The sequence below is a fragment of the Bradysia coprophila genome, assembly GCF_014529535.1.
Source record: "Bradysia coprophila strain Holo2 chromosome X unlocalized genomic scaffold, BU_Bcop_v1 contig_79, whole genome shotgun sequence".
NCBI classification, from domain to species: Eukaryota; Metazoa; Arthropoda; class Insecta; order Diptera; family Sciaridae; genus Bradysia; species Bradysia coprophila.
In genome coordinates, this window is record NW_023503370.1 from 1,618,094 (window position 1) to 1,636,115 (window position 18,022).

Consider the following 18,022-nt stretch of genomic DNA (forward strand, 5'->3'; position numbering starts at 1 on the left):
ATTTTTTTACAAAACTTATTAACAAAATTGAATTTACGTATCCAATGTAGGAAATGATACAGCCGCCAAAATCAAAATATCAAAACGGGACGTTTAGTCTTACAATGAATTTATATTTCAACTTGTAACAATAAGGTGCATCAACAGTATTTTTTAGTCTTTGGTGAAACTGGGTACAAAATGTTAAAGTCCTCCAAAATCTTTATTGTCCCAAGTTCTAGATCATGAGATTTTAAAAATAAGCTATCACAGAGCAGAATTGAATTTCGGTTTACACCAAAATAGTCTGCAATTAGCTTTTTCGAATATTTTTTTTAGTTCAATCTGGACCATCGAAGCTGGGAAAAGTTATTAGGAACATTTAAACGATCTGCACCTGTAAGTTCGGTGACACTTAGAACGCATATTCAAAAAATTTGGAAATGTCAGAAAGTCTGGCCGCGTAAGCCTATATTTGACTTAAAGAAATTTCTCGACGGTTTTTAAAATCTCGTGGAATAAGTGAACTTTTGAAACCATTTTTTTTCACGACTAAAAAAAAGTGGAAAATTGATGTACTCTAAGTATTGTAACAGCCTATATGTTTGCTGAAAGCACATTTGGCTTCCGTAAAGTATTTGGTATTAAACAATTTTTTGGCTTAGAATAATGTTTTACGTCGAGTAAAAATAAATTCTATCCTCCATTGATGGAGGATCTGTTGCGTAATTATGAAAAACAGACATGCTGTACTGTTTCAACAGGGCCAGTTGTTAGCTTTACAAAGTCGATCCAATTTGTGGATGACAAACAGCGAGCAGAGATAAAAATCTTGATCCAATAAACTATTCAATCCTTTGGAAATTAGACCCAACAAAACATGTCGGAATCAACCGACTAAAAAAAGTTTTTTTTCGTAAATATTGAAGTTAGATAATTATTATCGTTGCATCAGGCGTAAATTGCATGATTACGATTACAAACAGTAAATGCTAAAATTAACCCAATGCTGCCACTAATCGCATTGTTCTTTCGCTCATTAAATAGAGAACATAATATCCATAACCCATATAACGTCCAAACAGTATATCTACACCAATCTAACTGTTTTCAGAAAAATCGATTCACTTTAATACGAAAAATTCATAAAACCAGTATTATTTATGCAGTTAATTCCGAGTGAGTGAGAATGGTCACACATTGATAAGAACGATCTTGTTTATTCGTCTTTAATCTTCCATCCATCTTATTGAACCATCATCGAATGATAAAACTTCGTGCAATAAACAGTTTTACTCATTTTGCAATTAGCTATCGAATCAACAACATTAAACTGATTCAACCATCGTCGGTTGCATTTTAGATATATAAACATTCGAATGCGAAATCAGATCATAATAACGCGTGTTGGTTGAACGGAAGCACTATTAGAGACAAAGTATTATTATTGCGCGAATTTTTGAAGAGAACATTTTGTATCTTGCGGTTGCATGGGTTCGAAACGATGCACTGAAACAGAATCAATTTTGATCATAAATCTATGAAATCCGTTATCGATTGTTTTGTGTGAGTTTAAAAAGTTGGAACGAAAAGTAAAAATTTTTGCAAAATGTTTTCCAGTCGAAAAGCATTTATTGTTATCTGTGTGGCACTGAATATTGTCGACTTGAATTGTGATAAAAAACTCTGGTCGTCCAGTTACGGACCAAATTTCGATCCAGACTTTCCACAATTTACCCCGTTCAGTAGTGATCAGTTTATAAATGTTGAGAGTGATGTCAGTGTGTCCGGAAACAGTGATCCAGCAGATGATCATACAGTAGACAGTACACCAGTGAAATCATCGGCAATCGTCGATCAGGAACAACCAAACGGTGAGCCACAATATTTCTACACCGACAAAGTGGTGCATCCAATGAGAAAAGGCCAGTTCAGTGAACGGATACAGCCGTTGAAAAATTTCGTTATGGGATTGTATCAGAATTATCGGAGCACGTATTTGGATAACAAGACAATGTACGAGGTCACACCGAAAATGAAGGACATTGAGAATAAACTGGAGGATGTGGAGGTGAAAGACGAACCGACGAAAATCAAAAAGAAAACGAAAAAGAAGTCAAAGAAACCGAAATTTGGTGACGAAGTTCGATACAATGTTGGCCCTGGCGTAAACGTTTCCCTAGACCATGACAAGGAGTTGGTCAACGTATATTTGGATGAAGATTGCTTGAAGGACGTATTCACTGGTATATTCCTTGTCTCCCTAACAATGATCGTTCGCACAAAAAACAATAAATTTTTCGTTTCCTTTACAGGACGAGGCAAAAAGTACGACTTGATATCAAAGATTTTGCCGCTATTCATATTGCCGTTTTTAATTCAATCCGCCATCGTACCGTTTGTTGTTTCAACACTTAAACTGTTGCTCGTCAAATCGATTGTGGTCGGAAAGATTGCAATATTTTTGCTGATTGTGTCGGCTTTTAAAAATCACGGCAAGTACAGTTTCGACGCACCGCCGGCTTATTATGTTGATCCGCCCAGCAGACGGTCGGAAGCAACGGCTGGATACCGTGTGGAAGGAAAGCCAACGACTTGGGTGACATAATTTAGTTTTTTTAGCATTAGTTTTGTGAACGTCCTCCTTTATTTACATAATTTAGATACATTATCTACTTCGACCTAGATGCTAATTTATGCTTTGTTCAATAAAGACTTAATATATTTATAACTTTACGCCAAATGTATGTTGGTTTCGGTGTCTGCATTCCAATATTTATACTCCATTTACACGCTATGGGGTCATAAGGGTTGTGGATGATGATGAATTAGACCACTTAAGGTCAAGGACAATAATAAACAGGATGCAATTTGCTTCAGCTATTTCTTAGGTATCCAGTGATACGTTGACCTTATACGAATTCATACGGAAGACGCGTGAGCATGGTAAGACGGTATAAACAAATACAGCTAAGGCAATGTGTTTGTATCAGTGGACCAGCTGAAAAACAGATGAAGCAAATTTTATCCCATTTATGATTGTCCTTGAGTGTTCGTACTTGTTTTGACTGGTGGACTATAGAGCCCTGTTGACTTCAGTTCCCACTACTTGCTCCTAGTCAAAATCACTTTTAATGTTCTAAGAATCTGATGTTCTATACTCTACGCTGTAAAATGTACCTAGGAAAACCTGATCTACGAATTCGCCCTCGATTTACCGAGACTTTGTTTTTGTTGTTTTTTATCATTTGATTCCCTTGACTGAAAGTCAGGGTCTTATGACAGAGTCCGTAACGACAAGTTGACTATGATACTTTGTTCTACATTGGTGATACGTAAAAACGTTTAATATAGAAAACGTCCGTGGCGCTTGTTCCACGATACCTCAAGTACTTCAAAAAATTTATTTTAATGTTACCATGATAATTTCAGTAACTTTGAGCGAAGCGAGGACCGCAATTCACACAAGTTATTATACAATTGGAGAACCCTATCACCCTATCGTTTCAGTGATTTCTAGTGGACAAAATATCGTCGGAATAGAACGCGTGACCTTTTGTACCTTTATTTCCCCTTGTTTAAGCCCATTAATGACCTTGTCAGAAAATGGACTGGAATAAATGTAAAGAGAGTTGCTACTTTTATGAACGAACACAACTCACTGGGACTATAGCGATCATCCTAGCTAGTAGTCATAGTCTCGTTATCGTGGATAGTATCAATAGAATATCAACAAAAAGGCTTCAATATCATGGACCAAACAAAATAACACAGAACTTTTACTTACCTTCGTAAGACAGACTTCGAGTGATTTTTAGCTGTTTTCAATTTCAAAAGAGTGAAGATCCATTTCAGTCACTGAGCTCAATTACAAAATTTATTTCATCAGTTTCAAATGTTTCACATAACTGTGGACTTGTTTCTTTTGATAGGGTTTGATGGCAATGCATGTCGGTATCATTTCCGGCTTTTCAATCCACAATTTATGAACGATTCCATTTTCTTTCAATTTTTCGCTCAACGAATTTAAACTGGTGTCATCGGTGGCCTGAAATGGGGTACAATTTGAATATTAAATGGATTCAATGACATTTTCATGTCAATTCCATATCGAATTGAATGTTCTGTTTACCTCCAACACAACTTTGTGCATATTGTCCATATCGTTAAAGTATTCCTTCGTTTCGGTGTCGTTTGCGGTTTCATTACAAATTGCTGTTGTTGCGTGACAACATTGAGCAATTACTGCACCGATTGGCCATTGTAGTGATTTTGATAAATCACCACGCACAATGATGTATTGAACGATTCGGTCCATTTGTTTTCTGTTTATGAGAAGTGAACTCTGCAGACGTAAGCGGTAAATGTTTTATTTTGATGATGGTGTGAAAATGTATATGTGTCAAAATCAGCTGTGTGTCGCTTCATAGTGTTAAGTATGGTTTCCACTAAACAAAAAGTACTCCGTGAGAAATAGAGCTGTCAAGTACTTCTTGAGAGAGCAAGGTGTCAAGTACTCTGTGAGAGATAGAGCTGTCAAGTATTTCGTGATAGAACAAGCTGTCAAGTAACAAACCAAAAATTGAAAAAATGAATTTTGCCTCTCACACAGAGTACTTTTTTGGTAAGTGGAAATCAAGCATTAGTCTTGATTTTCACTTACGAAGAAATCACTCCGTTTTCTCTTCGTTTACAGTTTAAACAATAGGAAAGAGGACTGGCTTTGCTAACCGAAGTGTTTTTTTTGTAAGTAGAAATCAAGCCTTAGTGGAGAACGGAAACCAGTTAAATTTTACTGGTCTCGGGGTCAGTTAGCAAAAATTCATGAATGAATAAAAGACATTGAAAGCAAGATTTTGAGTTCCTTTTGAGTGTGATCAATTTTACAATGCTACAGCCGATTTCCCCCTAATTTCCATAATTTTCCCTTTGAATTATGCGCAACCAATACTACGTTGAATGAATGGAGTAGAAAAAAAAGGCAGTATCAACGAACTTCAAGCATGAGTGGTACCAAGGCAGCAATATCAGACTGATTGTTTACAAAATTAGGAGGCCAAAAATCGTACAATGTCCGCTTGTAAATTTCATTATTTTAGAAGTGTATGAATACAGTGTAACGAAATTTACAAGCAGACACTGTACGATTTTTGGCCTCCTAATTTTATTAACAATTTATGTGATATTGCTAGAGAGCTGCCTTGGTGGTACCAACGCACCTTCAAGGCAAAAGTTATCATGGTCAATCGTTATCAAAAGCAAAAGTGCTGCCAAATAGAGTACTATTTGAAATGGTTTCTTTACAGTGTTTTACAGTTGTATGACACACTGTCAACTTTCGGTACCCTTTTTAGAGTACCAGTCATGCTTGAAGTGTGTCTAAGTACCCTATTTGGCAGCTATCGACTATTGCTTGAAGTGCTGTGGCTGCATGCATGTACAAAAACGGTTTATATTTTTACATACAACCTTGATTCCAAATTCGAACTGAAAACGTTTTATCTATATACAAAACAAATCGGTGCCCTCCATGCTCATGAGTTTTTCAACCGATTCTTTCAGAACCTGATTTTGTCATTCCAGTTATTTGCTGTATATACTATACAAACAACTTTTATTTGAAATTCTCCTTTTGATACCCACTTGAAAAAACTTTGTAGTCGCGGTAGTCGTTATATTGAGTGGGATTCATTGTAATAAAAAAAAATGTTATTTTGACAGTCACGAATTGTTGCGAACTTCGATTTAGTTTGCTCAATCTATTTTGAACAAGTTAAATATTATTGGGAAGGAATAACAAGTTCAATTTATTATTTTTTTGTATTTATCGATTGTTTCTTTATTGCGATTAGATTGTGGTGGTAAGTGGAACATTACATATTTTTTTCTAAATGAACCTCGTTATGCTCAGAACAGCAATTATTGCGAAAACCTATTTCGGGTTCATAAAAAATAAATCGATTTGACATTTCTATCGTTGGTAAAGGTTATCAAAAATTATATTTTCTTATCGTCGTAGCTCGAAAAAAGAAAGATCGGTAGGCTTCTCAGCTTGTTTTCTTCTTATCGTGACGATATGAGCAAAAAAAAAGTTTTACGAATCGGAAAAGAAAAAAAAAATCTCGGCCAATGAAACAACAGTTTTGAGTGTTTTGCTCACGTGTGGTGCCTATTAAATTTTCCTACCAAAAATATGTTTACTTAACCAATTAAGCCAATTATCTCTAAACCATTGGCGCACATATTGTTTGTTAAAAGCGAGACACACGCGGCAACTTTGCATTAAAATTTTTTTTTATCATCGACAGACTTCCAATTCTAAATGAATATGGAATCGCTTCCCACTTCTGACGTGGTGATCGTACACGGTAACTCGCATCCAGAATTGGCCAATTTAATAGCCGGTCGATTGGGTGTGAAAAGTGGCGGTGCATCCGTCTATCACAAAACAAATCGCGAGACAATGGTTGAGATTGGTGATTCGATACGTGGAAAAGACATTTACATCATTCAAACGGGAACCAAGTAATTTCTTGTCATTATTGGCATTCTGTTACGCATGGAATTAATTGAAACAAAAATTGTATCGACAGGGATGTCAACAACAATATCATGGAACTGCTAATCATGGCCTATGCATGCAAAACATCGTCGGCTCGTTCAATTGTCGGAGTTATTCCATATTTACCTTATTCAAAGCAATGCAAGATGCGAAAGCGTGGATGCATTGTATCGAAGTTATTGGCAAAGGTAAGATTGATCGTGTTTTGTGGTGTCTTAGTTGCGGTACAGCTTATGGTAACTGATGGTTCGAAAACATTCGTTTACATCGACACCATACCGTTATTGAAATGCTGTGTTCACCCAGTCATTAGAATGTATGCAGAATGCAATGCGCAGTTGCGTCACATTCCGTTGTTGTTTAAGCTTAAAGGCCTGTGCGCACATACGCCGTTTAGGTACCGTTTGCAGTTCGTTCCAACAATAGAAAAGAGGCGGAGTTTGCATTGTTTAAACAAACTGTCAAGTAAACGGAAAGTACGATTGTAGCTTAAAGTTACCATATACCACAAGAATGAAGACGTAGCCACACGTACGATTTATTCATGTTAGGTTCGAAGCTTGACGAACGCGAAAAGTCGCTAAGTCGGCTTCTGACCCATTCATTTCAATTCTTTGTCAATTTTAGTGTCTTAAACTGTTAATGTTCAGACATCTCCTTTAGTCATGGTAGGTAAAGATTCTTACCTGACTTTCGCTGTATCATTGAATTTTTACGGGATTCCTTTTCGAATGAATGAGGCATTGGTAATGTGCACAAAAAGTCCTTGCATTGTCGTCCTTGCTGAATCTTCAACTATCGAAATTCGAGTGGTGGTTGCTTGTCTCATCTAACAAAAATTTTAAATTTCCAGATGATGTGCAAATCCGGTCTTTCCCATATCATAACAATGGATCTTCATCAAAAGGAAATTCAAGGATTCTTTGATTGTCCAGTTGATAATTTACGAGCTTCGCCTTTTCTGTTGCAGTATATTCAAGAAAGCGTAAGTTCGATTTAACCTGAACGCCTGCGCCTAAGCCAACTCACTCAAAACGGTTTTTCGTTCAGATTCCAGACTACCGTAACTCAGTAATTGTTGCTAGAAACCCGGGTTCGGCTAAAAAGGCTACATCCTATGCGGAACGTCTCCGTTTGGGCATAGCTGTTATTCATGGTGAACAAAAGGAGTCTGAAAGTGATGAAGTTGACGGGAGATATTCACCACCGGCATTGAATAGGTTCACTTAGCGCTTTTGTTTGTCATTTTGGTCGGTCGTTTGATTAGCCTCTCTTTCTTTTACAGTCGATCGCGCACTATGGACGTATCAGTGGGAGTTCCCATTCATCCAGCTAAAGAGAAACCACCGATTAATGTAGTTGGTGATGTAGGAGGGCGAATCGCTATTATGGTGGTCAGTAAAGCCTTGTGTTTAGTAACTTTTTACCATTGAAAGGGAAAAAATCATAAAATTTGTAGGATGATATGATTGACGATGTTGCGTCGTTCGTTGCAGCCGCTGAGGTTCTTAAGGATCGTGGTGCATATAAAATCTATGTTCTGGCAACACACGGACTTTTGAGGTAAAATATCTCTCATTAAATTTGACATTCGAATTTATCCATCCGTTTTTCATGTGTAGCTCCGATGCGCCACGATTAATCGAAGATTCGGCTATTGATGAGGTGGTCGTCACTAATACGGTACCGCATGAAATACAGAAAATGCAATGCCACAAAATAAAAACGGTCGACATTTCGGTGTTGATATCGGAAGCTATACGAAGGATTCACAACAAAGAGTCAATGTCGTATCTGTTTCGAAATGTTACGTTGGAGGATTGAAGAGATGGAAAGAGAGAATTTTTTCCCCCTTTTTTGGATCGTGTTCGAGATTTATTATTATTATACAAAACAAAACAAAAAATCAACACACACACACTGCACATAAAATGTAACTTCTTGTTTTGTTAAAACAAAGAAAGAATTTCTTCGATATTTTCTATCGGTTCAAAACAAAATAATGGACCGCCGACAGAAAGGTCTGAATCAAAATTTCTGCCATACTTTCCTTATTGTAAACTAAAAAGTAAATAAAAATGAAAATTATTAGATTAAAAAACAAATTGCGTTCTGTCACGAGAAGTACCGTTACGCTGGCCCTGAACCATCTGCAAATCTGCAACCTTTTCTCGTAGAGGTCATTCGTAAAATGCACACAATGCGCATTTTGGGAAATATTCGCAAAGTGACGGATTACACGGTGGGGTTGAACAAGACTTTGATTTTTCTTCATGGTCTGGTTGAGGAAGTCGACTACTACACGAAACTGTATTCAGTTTCCGGATCCGTCGATCCGTTTCGGAGGACAGGAACACAGGACGTGCGGGTTCTGCGAGTTATATTTAAAATACAGATTGTTATCGGAACTGATAGAGTGCCATCAAAGTTGGCACCCTGAATTGACACTTTTCCCACTTTTCTTGGAAACGCTTCCGCCGATTTTTTTTGATAGACCTTAATCGATAGGTATCTTCAGCTGCTGTAAACGAAAATTCTATGTAAAATTTTTAAGAAAATTGAGAAAACCCAATCAAAAAACCACTTTTTGGTAATTTGCTGTGGCTCACATCACATGCATGTGGCCGCTCTCAATGAGTGTTATTTGAAATCGCCGATCTCGAAAACCCTTTACGCACAAATTTCACTCCAATCCATTATTTTATGCAAAATGGTAGCCATTTTTCGTTTCAAAAATTCCGACTTTAAAGCCACCTAGCGGCCAAGCGACGCATAAAAGCATTTTTGACCTACATTTCGTGAATCAGCATCAAAAGCACTACCGAAATCATTAATAAAATTATTAGGTCCGAGGTAGAGCCTTGGTCGGAACTCGAACATCTCGCCACCCTAAAAACCCAATCAGCTACTTTTCAGATTTTTAGAAAGGATGATACCCTGCGGGCATATTGTAACAGATGCTGGGACAGTTATGAAGGCGCAGCCTTCAATAATTCAAACGTTAGTGACGTTTCTGACCTGCTCGATCCCACTTAAGTGTTCACAGGACCGGATGCAATTTAATTTTGGTAACGTAATTTCTTATCTACTTGGAAAAAATGCAACTCCGGGCCTTACAGTCAATAAATTTTGAGATCGGAGATCTTGTTGAACTTTATAGACTTTAGTGATTCGCCAGGGAGAAAGTGTTTCTGATTCAATTCCATACAGGCCTGACCGGTTACAAAACATCGGCGTTGTAGATGTTAAAAATTTTGTAGTTCGCACTGGCTTACTGAACAAAATGTAACCTAACTAAGCTTTTGAAAATAACAATTTTCCAATTGAACGATAAGCAATACAACGAGTAATAAAAATTTTGGTATCTATTTGTTCAACTGACAAACAACACGAAACAACTTCGAATTTGCTGTGAATGCATCGAATTCAAAATTCAATTGTGTTGTGTTCGTCGCGTAATTAAGACCTTGAACCATGTCTAGTAATTGTTGGTCAAATGGTAAGCCTGAAATAGGAATCATCGGCGCTGGGTGAGTGAGAATAATGGTTTTTTTTGTCTAATCGAGAAATAATTGAGCAACAACCGATTTAGTATGTCCGGTCTTTGTGCTGCCGTTCAACTACAAAAAAAGTTGGCAATCACTTCATTTACCATATTTGAAAAGAACGCTGACGTAGGCGGGATATGGTTGAACAACACGTATCCAGGTATTCCAAGATACCGATTTTTTCGGACGAGTACACAATATTTGTGGTTAATTTAAGATTATACATGTCCTACAAGTAGGCATACATTAAGTACGCGTAGTCTAATTATTGCAAGGTGTGTACGTAATACACAGTCTCATTAGTTTTATTGACTACAAAGAGAACTACTTGCCTGTCTCATCTGAAAACCTACGATCACATCAGATACTATCAGGGTAGATTTACAGTACAAATTAGCTGTGCGTTTCACCAAAATTTCGACAAACGCAGTTTCCTTCATATTTTAGAAATCATAGAATTTTAGGTGCAGCTGTGACTGTAACAGTACATTACTTACCAATGGGGCAAATGATGGAAATGGTACTTCGTGTGTGAATTTTGCCGATCGAGGCGTAAAGTTTTGAATTCGTAAAGTAATGGAATGAGTTCTTTCGATCGATTAGTGGTCTTCTAAATTTGGGAATTGGCCTGAAACTAACAAAAAATGTTGCTATTTAAGGGATTTTTTGCAGGAATTCCATTGCTGAGGTCAAATAAGAAAGAATGGCGAAAAAGGTTTCCTCCTCCGGTCGCTTCCACCTGAAAATTGCATAATTTTGAGGACTTTTGACTGTCTTTTTTATCTGCCTCCTGGACGTTTTATCCACCTGGATCTAGAACAACATGATTTTTAGTTTTTTTTTATATTTTTGAGTTCCCTTCTAGGCTTTTGGAGTTATTGCGGTGGTAGTTAGTTGGTTCCCACAGTTAAATGCCTTCACGTGATGGTTCACCATCTTTCAGTTTAAAAGCGTCGGGATTTTGATGGATTTTTCAGATTTTTTGTTGGTTTCTTCTTCTTTCAGGATTATTATTGTGGTGGTTGGTTGGCTGACTCAAGTGGCAATGTAGTTGCTGTGTAGTATGCTTTAATTTATGCAAGGAGTGGTGATATCACGAATCTAGAATGTTATATGACTGGGAGTATGTGAGCAATGTCATACCTTTGAGATGACGATTCAAATGATTTTTTTTTACTACTCATTGTTTTGGAAGTATGCGTAAGGACTTGAGTCACATTTCCCTCATAAGTTCACGCATTGGCATTATTACTTTTCTTCCGGTTCATTTTGCTTTAAAATATCTTATTTACCTTGTTTGTTCACTTTATCCATTCAGGTTGTGAGTGCGACTCTCCGTCCCATCTCTACAGTTTTTCATTCGATCTAAATCCAAGTGAGTATATAACATGAAACGCTAAACGTTTTGATTGGACTAGCTTCCTTATCTTCTTTGTTTAGAAAATTTAATTGTAGCGTAACGTCCAAAGGAATTCGTCTTTCATTTCGTACACACATTTTTTTTAAAGATTGGTCAGCCAACTATGCACCCCAGCCCGAAATACTGGATTATGTAAAACACGTCGCAGAAAAACACAAAATCTATGAGCACATAAAATTTCACCACGAAGTTAAAGCTCTCACTTGGAATGAAGATCTTAAAAAATGGATTGTCCGATATGCAAATGCTTTCATTGAGAAAAATGATGACGAGATACAGATGTTCGATATAGTGTGAGTTAACGTTGGGTCTTCTAATAATTTTGACTTTCCTCAATTGCTAAATTGTTATCATAGAGTCATGGCAGTAGGCACTTTTCGTATTCCGTGCATTCCGAACGAATTGAAAACATTTTCGGGCCCTACAATGCATACGGCCGAGTGGAATTACGAGATCAACTTAAAAAATAAGAAAGTCGCTGTGATCGGCAGTGGAGCTTCGGCCGTTCAGGTTATTCCGAAAATTGTTAATGAAGTTCATACGTTGCATTGCTACCATCGAAAACCACCATATGTTATTCCCAGACTACAATTTACCATCCCCAAATTCCTGAAATTGTTTTTCTTTTACATTCCCTTCTTAATGTGGCTGTATCGGTGCTTGGTTTTTATGCTGTACGAGCTATTTCAGCCAGCTTATTATTGTGGAAGCTTTATGAATAAATTAGGTAAGTTAGCGAAATAGAATTTGTTTAGCACCGGATTTTAGGATTCGATGAATTCGTTTGGTTTACACAGTGTACAAAGTAACGAAAGCGTATCGACAACGTGAACTGAAGAAGCACGAACATTTGCTGAACGATCTGACGCCCACATACGCATTCGGATGCAAACGAGTGACCTTGACCGAAGGGTACTATGCTGCAATGACTAGTCCGAATGTTCATCTACATTCCAGCCACATTGACAAAATTGTCGATCGAACGATCTACACAAAAAATGGAATGAAAGAGGAAATCGATGTAAGTAAAGAATTAACTAGCCGTTAGAGATGTTGCCACTTAACGCCGATCTCACCCATTTATTGACGGATATGTGTTTTGGAGGGAGTTCGTTTTACGTAGGGCACAATTGGCTCTGCATGACAATGTAGGTCATTATTTCTCTACTAAATTGTTTCGGATTCCATATTACAGGTTCTGATATTGGCGACAGGTTTCAAAGTCCTTGAATACTGGGGCCCTATGCAAATATTCGGCAAGAATAGTCACAATGTCCTGCAATCTTGGATCGATAAGGAACCCCGTAGTTACTACGGAATCGCATTCAGCTCTGCGCCGAACCTCTTCGCACTTCTCGGACCTAATACAGTAAATTCCAATCTGAACATGAATTTTCTTTTTGTGCTCACTTTGTCGTAATTTTTTGCAGGTTGTCGGTCACAATTCAGTTATGTTCATGGTGGAATGTCAAGTTAATTTTATGATAAAGGCCGTCCGAAAAATGATGAAACGAAACGCTGAAGTCATCAATTTAAAAGTTGCGGCTGAAGATGATTTTATGGATAAGTTAAAAGCGAATTTGAAGGACACAGTATGGAACAGAGAAGTTTGTGATTCGTGGTTCACTAACTCAAGAGGTGTGGTAACGACCTTGTGGGGTGGCAATTGCACCAAATATTGGAGGCAGACTAGGACCATTGATTGGTCTAAATTTGAAATTAAATAAAAACATAAAAAGAGAGACCCTTGAAATGAAAGAACATAAATATTGGTATCGCTGTAAAGCTTAGACCTCAGACTAAACAGTAACTATATTTTTGTGATCAAACAAGTTACTAGGTAGGGTCCAAACAGTCTTCCAAGCTTCTTGCAGGTCCAAAAAAAAAAATCGATCTAATTTCCCATCGAAATATTTCCTTGTTATATTACTGTTACTCGTGGTGCCGCCCTCTACAAAAACCACTGAAAACACTTCATGTCCACGAGAGGTCGAATAAAAAAAAAATTCAAGCTCACCGCGACACATCGTGTGCCTAAAAAAGCATTTGTCATTGAGTTGTATACATCGTTTTTCCCAATAATGGCAGTGGCAGCTAAGATGTGTGACAGTCGAAATATACACTAGGCCTACACTCGTTAGGAACCTTCACATTCCAGTTCGATTTTGTTGGAGACAGTCGAATAAGATTCTTTCCATTGCCTCCGGAGTGGGCTGACTTGATGGCAAATTCGAAAAACTATTTAGACTTTCAGTCGATGACAGCAGAAAGAGGGTTGGAAGAGGGTGACACTGTAACAGCGATTATAATGCAGGACGTAGGAGGATATGTGTAATAACTGTAATATGCACAAATATTTTGGCATAAGTAAAATAAAGTGGAAGGCAACGAATAAGTCACTTTTTCAACGATTGACGTTATTCATTCCACATGCGATATCCACGATACATACATAAATGTCTTAACATTGGTGATGAAAGTGGTATGAATAAGGAGAATTGCGACTTCTTATTTCTCTTCGCCCGTAAGTTTTATTTTAAGTAAAAAGCTTCATTTATTGGAAACAAAATTGTACATGCTACACTATACATTACTACACTTAACTTAAAACATATACCTAAAAAGAAAATAAATCATCAGAAATTTGCACAAAAAGCCATTTCTCATTTTACATTGTTATTGGTGGCGTCAAACGGACCACTTTAAAAGTGAATTCGCCAAAACTTCGAACAGTTGGGATTGAAGCTATGGCTCAAATGAATCGTCGTTCAATTCTGTGAATATCGTGGAACAACTTTTTTACCGAAAATTTTTTGTTGGGCTGTCATGGCCCTTAGAAAATTTTTCTCCGAAGTGGTCGCGAAAATCGTTTTTTTATCAATTACTTCAACATGCGAGATGTGAATAATGTCAAATTGTGCACGTTTATAAAGGTCAATGAGCTGAATATTGTTGACCAACAAACACCGATGTTCTGCCCACCCAGCCGCCGCAACAAGTGAAAAACCTCGAGAAAACAGAAATTTTTGAATGGCTCTGGGCGGCTGGGAAAGTTAGTAGCAGGAAGCTCTAACCAGGAGTTTTGTAGCTTACTTCAAGCTCTATCCATTGACACCCCACTCGACCATACCCACCTTCCCAGATAGAAATGAAGTTAATTTTCCACAATGTGTCTCAACTCATCAAATATTGGAAAATAATCGAACTTTAAAAATCAAGCCACCCTACTCACCGCCGATCGTATTAACAAAAATTGACCGGCGAACATATCTACTCCGGATTTAAATGGTTTTAGTTTCGCATTTGCAATAACTATTTGTGCCACCGACTGATAATTGCTAAAGTGAGCTGCATACAACAATGAAAGCAACAGGAGTTTCGTCACTGAGTTGCGAAATGTTAGTATTTATGCTTGCGATAACAAAATGCTCAACCTTGAGGAAAGGAAGAAGTAGAAGTCGTGAATCGTTAAATATTTCATTATGTAAGATATGTAGCCTTGTACCTTGTAGCGTCGGCTAAGCAGCGCCGGCCTGAAACGTTCTCACGACACCCGGAACAATGAAACAATTGCAAGTTATAAACGCTTAATACTACAACCGCAAGCATTGCCCACATTATACAACATAACATGTTATAAGCTAGACATAATAATTTACATATTAAATTAGAACCGGACTGCATTGCTTCACATCGTTCATAATTTATGAATTTTGGTTAAACTGTGTATACCTCTCCATAATATACATACACGTATATGTATCCTTGTCTCGATTTCTTTTTTAAATATTTTAAACCATTTCATTCCCTAAATCGTTCAGCAGACGATTCAATTCTGTCAAACAATTCAACAATCGAACCATTTCGTCGTCCAACAGTTGACCGACAAAATTACCAGAATCAATCAATATCGGATGTATCGGATGACCACAATATTTCATTTTTGCAAGTAAATTTGAATTTATTTGATTAAACGTTGGCATAGAGTCGTTGAATGTAGTGGGTAATGAATCATTGTTGAAACGTGTAATTGATGATTCCCACATATTTTCGGCAATTTGTTTTGCATGCAGAATCGATCGTACCAGTTGTATCACTTCGGGCTCGTATAATTGCCTCAGTTTAAACTGACGCTGTGATACAAATTTACCAAGAAGGAAACCTGTGGCATGTAAAATTGATGTGATTGATAAAAATATACCTTTAGCTTTCTGTTTGATTGGTTTTGCAGTTCTTTTTACAGTATACATTCAATGAAAGAGCAACAATGTCTGTTCGACAAACAGGATAGTGCTACACAACTTGATTGTAAAACTACTGTAACAAAAGGTGCGGTAATCATAACATAGACTTTGAGGTCGAGTGATGATACCACTGTTCCACCACCACTACTTTGAGTTCACGAACTCAGGTATTCTGGAGAAACAAAATCGGTAATTGCAGAAGAGCTCTTTGAGGAATGAATTTTCCACGATGAATGATGCAATTTAGTTCTAGAAATCTCGCTCTTCATTTCTCGGGCTGCCATTGAAGGGTAAAATTCTCAGATAAAAAAAAATCGAAGATTAACTTTAGAGAGATATTTCAGCTCAGTTAAACGTAACTGGTCTTGTGGGCAACGTCAAAATGAATCATAAAAAATGAGTATTTCGAAAATCCGAACTTTATTTTCATTCATAAATTTTTGACGTTGCCCTCAAGGCCAGTTTAATTTAACTGATCTTCGCTCTCTCTTAACAGTCTGTATGAAAACGTTTCCTTAAATAAACGGTCTAAACGCTCGTCTCAAACTCCTATTTCCGTAAAAAGGGAGCGACTGACCACTGCATCATTTTAGAACAAAAGTGTAGCACCAGACACATCTTTCATATTCTCTACATTTTTGGTCCTTCTTTCCTTCGTTCAAAATCACTTACCCACAATTAACGTAAAAAATCCGATACTGAATGTAAGCGAAATTAACGTCCGCTTAGTCACATATTTCTTGTAGCTTCTTTCTCCGTATATACGCCTTGCTGTTTGATAACTTAAAAACTGTTGCATATTACTTTTTTGCTTGTTAGTCATACGAAAGTTAACAACTGCACGATTCCTTGGCAAATATTTTGTATCAGCTCAGTCCACAACACGTTACACCACTTTAATTTTTTTTTTTAATTATCGCACAGCTATTTAAACAACAGATACAAAACCGTCTCAGAAACAACTGAACACAATTTTTCAGTTTATCTATGCACAAGCTTAGAGAAAATTTCGTAATACGTGATCATTGGTCAACCATTTGCGTTCCAATGAGTGTTTAAATCACCAAACTATAGTACACCACCATTACATTTCGAACTTGAACTTGAAAATCGGAAAATTATCTATCAATGAGATTGTACCGATATTATTCCATTCAACAGGTGAAACAGCTTCAAAGCACACATCAAAGCTTATAATTACGTAACGAGTATATTGTATGAATATAGAATTATAGAATATCCTGAAGCGCATCAAAACATTGTTTTGTTATTGTTGCCGGACTTTAATCAACTTAATTAATCGTTCCGTTTACATTTACCGAGTGAAAAACTTTTACCAATAGAGTGTAACACATATAACATACTCATATAATGTGAAGCAGAGAATCGGCTCTATACGGTAACAATAGTTATTTAAGCACCGAGAACTGTAAGTGGACATTTTGTGTCAAGGAGGCAACACGAGAGGCTACCCTAATATTTACAATACTTTATTATGCAGGAACAACATAATTTTATTTTATGTAAACAGGATCGCAAAGTTGACTAACGGACTGTGAAACAAACGTTACTTGAGGACGCCAGCTTTTTTGGACAAAAACGATAATGTCCAACAATAACAATAATTCTCAACAATAATGCCCCGTCAAAAATGGCGACCATTGTGAATGGATACACATGGACAAGTAAATTTTCTATTTATTTTTGATTTTTATTCTAAAAGTTCGTCCGGATCTACATTTTATTACTGCAATCCGTAGATCTAATTTATAGGAAGCTAAAGACATTGAGCTGGAAAAAATTGTTTCACTTTACAACACGTTGTACTACGACAAACATTATATGTTCCGCTTGCAGGTTAAGCACGTGTTTGTTGTGTAGTGGATGATGTTTGTCGTTGAACAGCGTGTTGAAAGATGAACAGATTTTTTCCAGCCTAATGTCGTTAGCTTCCTACAAATTAGATCTACGGATTGCAGTAATAAAGTATAGATCCGGACGCACTTTTATAATAAAGATCAAAAATAAATACAAAATTGACTTGTCCATGTGTATGCATTCACAATGGTAGCCATTTTTGATGGAGCATTATTGTTGGGAATTATTGTTATTGTGGGGCATTATCGTTTTCGTCGAAAAATGTTGGCTTCCTTTACTATACTGAGCTATATACAAAAAGAAATATTGAGATTTTCAAATACTATTATCAGGACAAAATGGTGTAGGTACATAATGAGAAGGTCGTTATTAGCCAGTAATTGAAATTGAA

General features: G+C 36.9%; 4 protein-coding genes and 1 long non-coding RNA gene across 6 annotated transcripts; 3 read left to right on the forward strand and 2 right to left on the reverse strand.

Moving 5' to 3' along the window:
- Positions 1–1,255: 1,255 nt before the first annotated feature.
- LOC119070448 lies at positions 1,256–2,715 on the forward strand. The gene is made up of 2 exons (XM_037174799.1): positions 1,256–2,225; positions 2,295–2,715. Exons 1-2 carry the CDS (start codon positions 1,589–1,591, stop codon positions 2,585–2,587), a joined length of 930 nt encoding a protein of 309 aa, XP_037030694.1. The 5' UTR covers positions 1,256–1,588; the 3' UTR covers positions 2,588–2,715.
- A 1,113-nt stretch (positions 2,716–3,828) lies between these two features.
- On the reverse strand, positions 3,829–4,392 carry LOC119070449 (putative peptidyl-tRNA hydrolase PTRHD1). Its single transcript, XM_037174800.1, has 2 exons — positions 4,112–4,392; positions 3,829–4,027 (listed from the first exon to the last, which is right to left on the reverse strand). Exons 1-2 carry the CDS (start codon positions 4,295–4,297, stop codon positions 3,857–3,859), a joined length of 357 nt encoding a protein of 118 aa, XP_037030695.1. The 5' UTR covers positions 4,298–4,392; the 3' UTR covers positions 3,829–3,856.
- A 1,301-nt stretch (positions 4,393–5,693) lies between these two features.
- Positions 5,694–8,635, forward strand: LOC119070450 (phosphoribosyl pyrophosphate synthase-associated protein 2). The gene is made up of 8 exons (XM_037174801.1): positions 5,694–5,840; positions 6,288–6,504; positions 6,573–6,729; positions 7,395–7,526; positions 7,592–7,761; positions 7,827–7,935; positions 8,001–8,104; positions 8,164–8,635. The coding sequence occupies exons 2-8, from the start codon at positions 6,302–6,304 to the stop codon at positions 8,363–8,365; spliced, it is 1,077 nt and encodes a 358-aa protein (XP_037030696.1). The 5' UTR covers positions 5,694–5,840; positions 6,288–6,301; the 3' UTR covers positions 8,366–8,635.
- Positions 8,636–9,980: 1,345 nt separating this feature from the next.
- On the forward strand, positions 9,981–13,278 carry LOC119070452 (FAD-binding monooxygenase ktnD-like). 2 transcript variants are annotated; one of them, XM_037174802.1, is made up of 8 exons: positions 9,981–10,071; positions 10,134–10,249; positions 11,408–11,464; positions 11,598–11,802; positions 11,866–12,236; positions 12,307–12,530; positions 12,705–12,878; positions 12,940–13,278. In XM_037174802.1, exons 1-8 carry the CDS (start codon positions 10,016–10,018, stop codon positions 13,234–13,236), a joined length of 1,500 nt encoding a protein of 499 aa, XP_037030697.1. In that variant the 5' UTR covers positions 9,981–10,015; the 3' UTR covers positions 13,237–13,278. The 2 variants fall into 2 exon arrangements, with proteins under 2 accessions (XP_037030697.1, XP_037030698.1); XM_037174803.1 differs by lacking the exon at positions 11,408–11,464 and having other exon boundaries at positions 12,940–13,272.
- A 1,039-nt stretch (positions 13,279–14,317) lies between these two features.
- Positions 14,318–17,179, reverse strand: LOC119070454. The gene is made up of 3 exons (XR_005086516.1): positions 16,426–17,179; positions 15,015–15,671; positions 14,318–14,943 (listed from the first exon to the last, which is right to left on the reverse strand). It is a non-coding gene; the product is annotated as an uncharacterized LOC119070454 (long non-coding RNA).
- Positions 17,180–18,022: the final 843 nt, after the last annotated feature.

Excerpts from the sequence above, each read along its gene's own strand:
- LOC119070448 (XM_037174799.1), top strand. The coding sequence starts at position 1,589 with ATGTTTTCCAGTCGAAAAGCATTTATTGTTATCTGTGTGGCACTGAAT. Across the intron at positions 2,226-2,294 it reads CTTGAAGGACGTATTCACTG|GACGAGGCAAAAAGTACGAC; the intron begins GTATATTCCTTG and ends TTTCCTTTACAG.
- LOC119070450 (XM_037174801.1), top strand. The coding sequence starts at position 6,302 with ATGAATATGGAATCGCTTCCCACTTCTGACGTGGTGATCGTACACGGT. Across the intron at positions 6,505-6,572 it reads ATCATTCAAACGGGAACCAA|GGATGTCAACAACAATATCA; the intron begins GTAATTTCTTGT and ends TTGTATCGACAG. Across the intron at positions 7,936-8,000 it reads GGCGAATCGCTATTATGGTG|GATGATATGATTGACGATGT; the intron begins GTCAGTAAAGCC and ends TAAAATTTGTAG.
- LOC119070449 (XM_037174800.1), bottom strand. The coding sequence starts at position 4,297 with ATGGACCGAATCGTTCAATACATCATTGTGCGTGGTGATTTATCAAAA. Across the intron at positions 4,028-4,111 it reads TGCACAAAGTTGTGTTGGAG|GCCACCGATGACACCAGTTT; the intron begins GTAAACAGAACA and ends ACCCCATTTCAG.
- LOC119070452 (XM_037174802.1), top strand. The coding sequence starts at position 10,016 with ATGTCTAGTAATTGTTGGTCAAATGGTAAGCCTGAAATAGGAATCATC. Across the intron at positions 10,072-10,133 it reads ATAGGAATCATCGGCGCTGG|TATGTCCGGTCTTTGTGCTG; the intron begins GTGAGTGAGAAT and ends CAACCGATTTAG. Across the intron at positions 12,237-12,306 it reads AAGCTTTATGAATAAATTAG|TGTACAAAGTAACGAAAGCG; the intron begins GTAAGTTAGCGA and ends TGGTTTACACAG.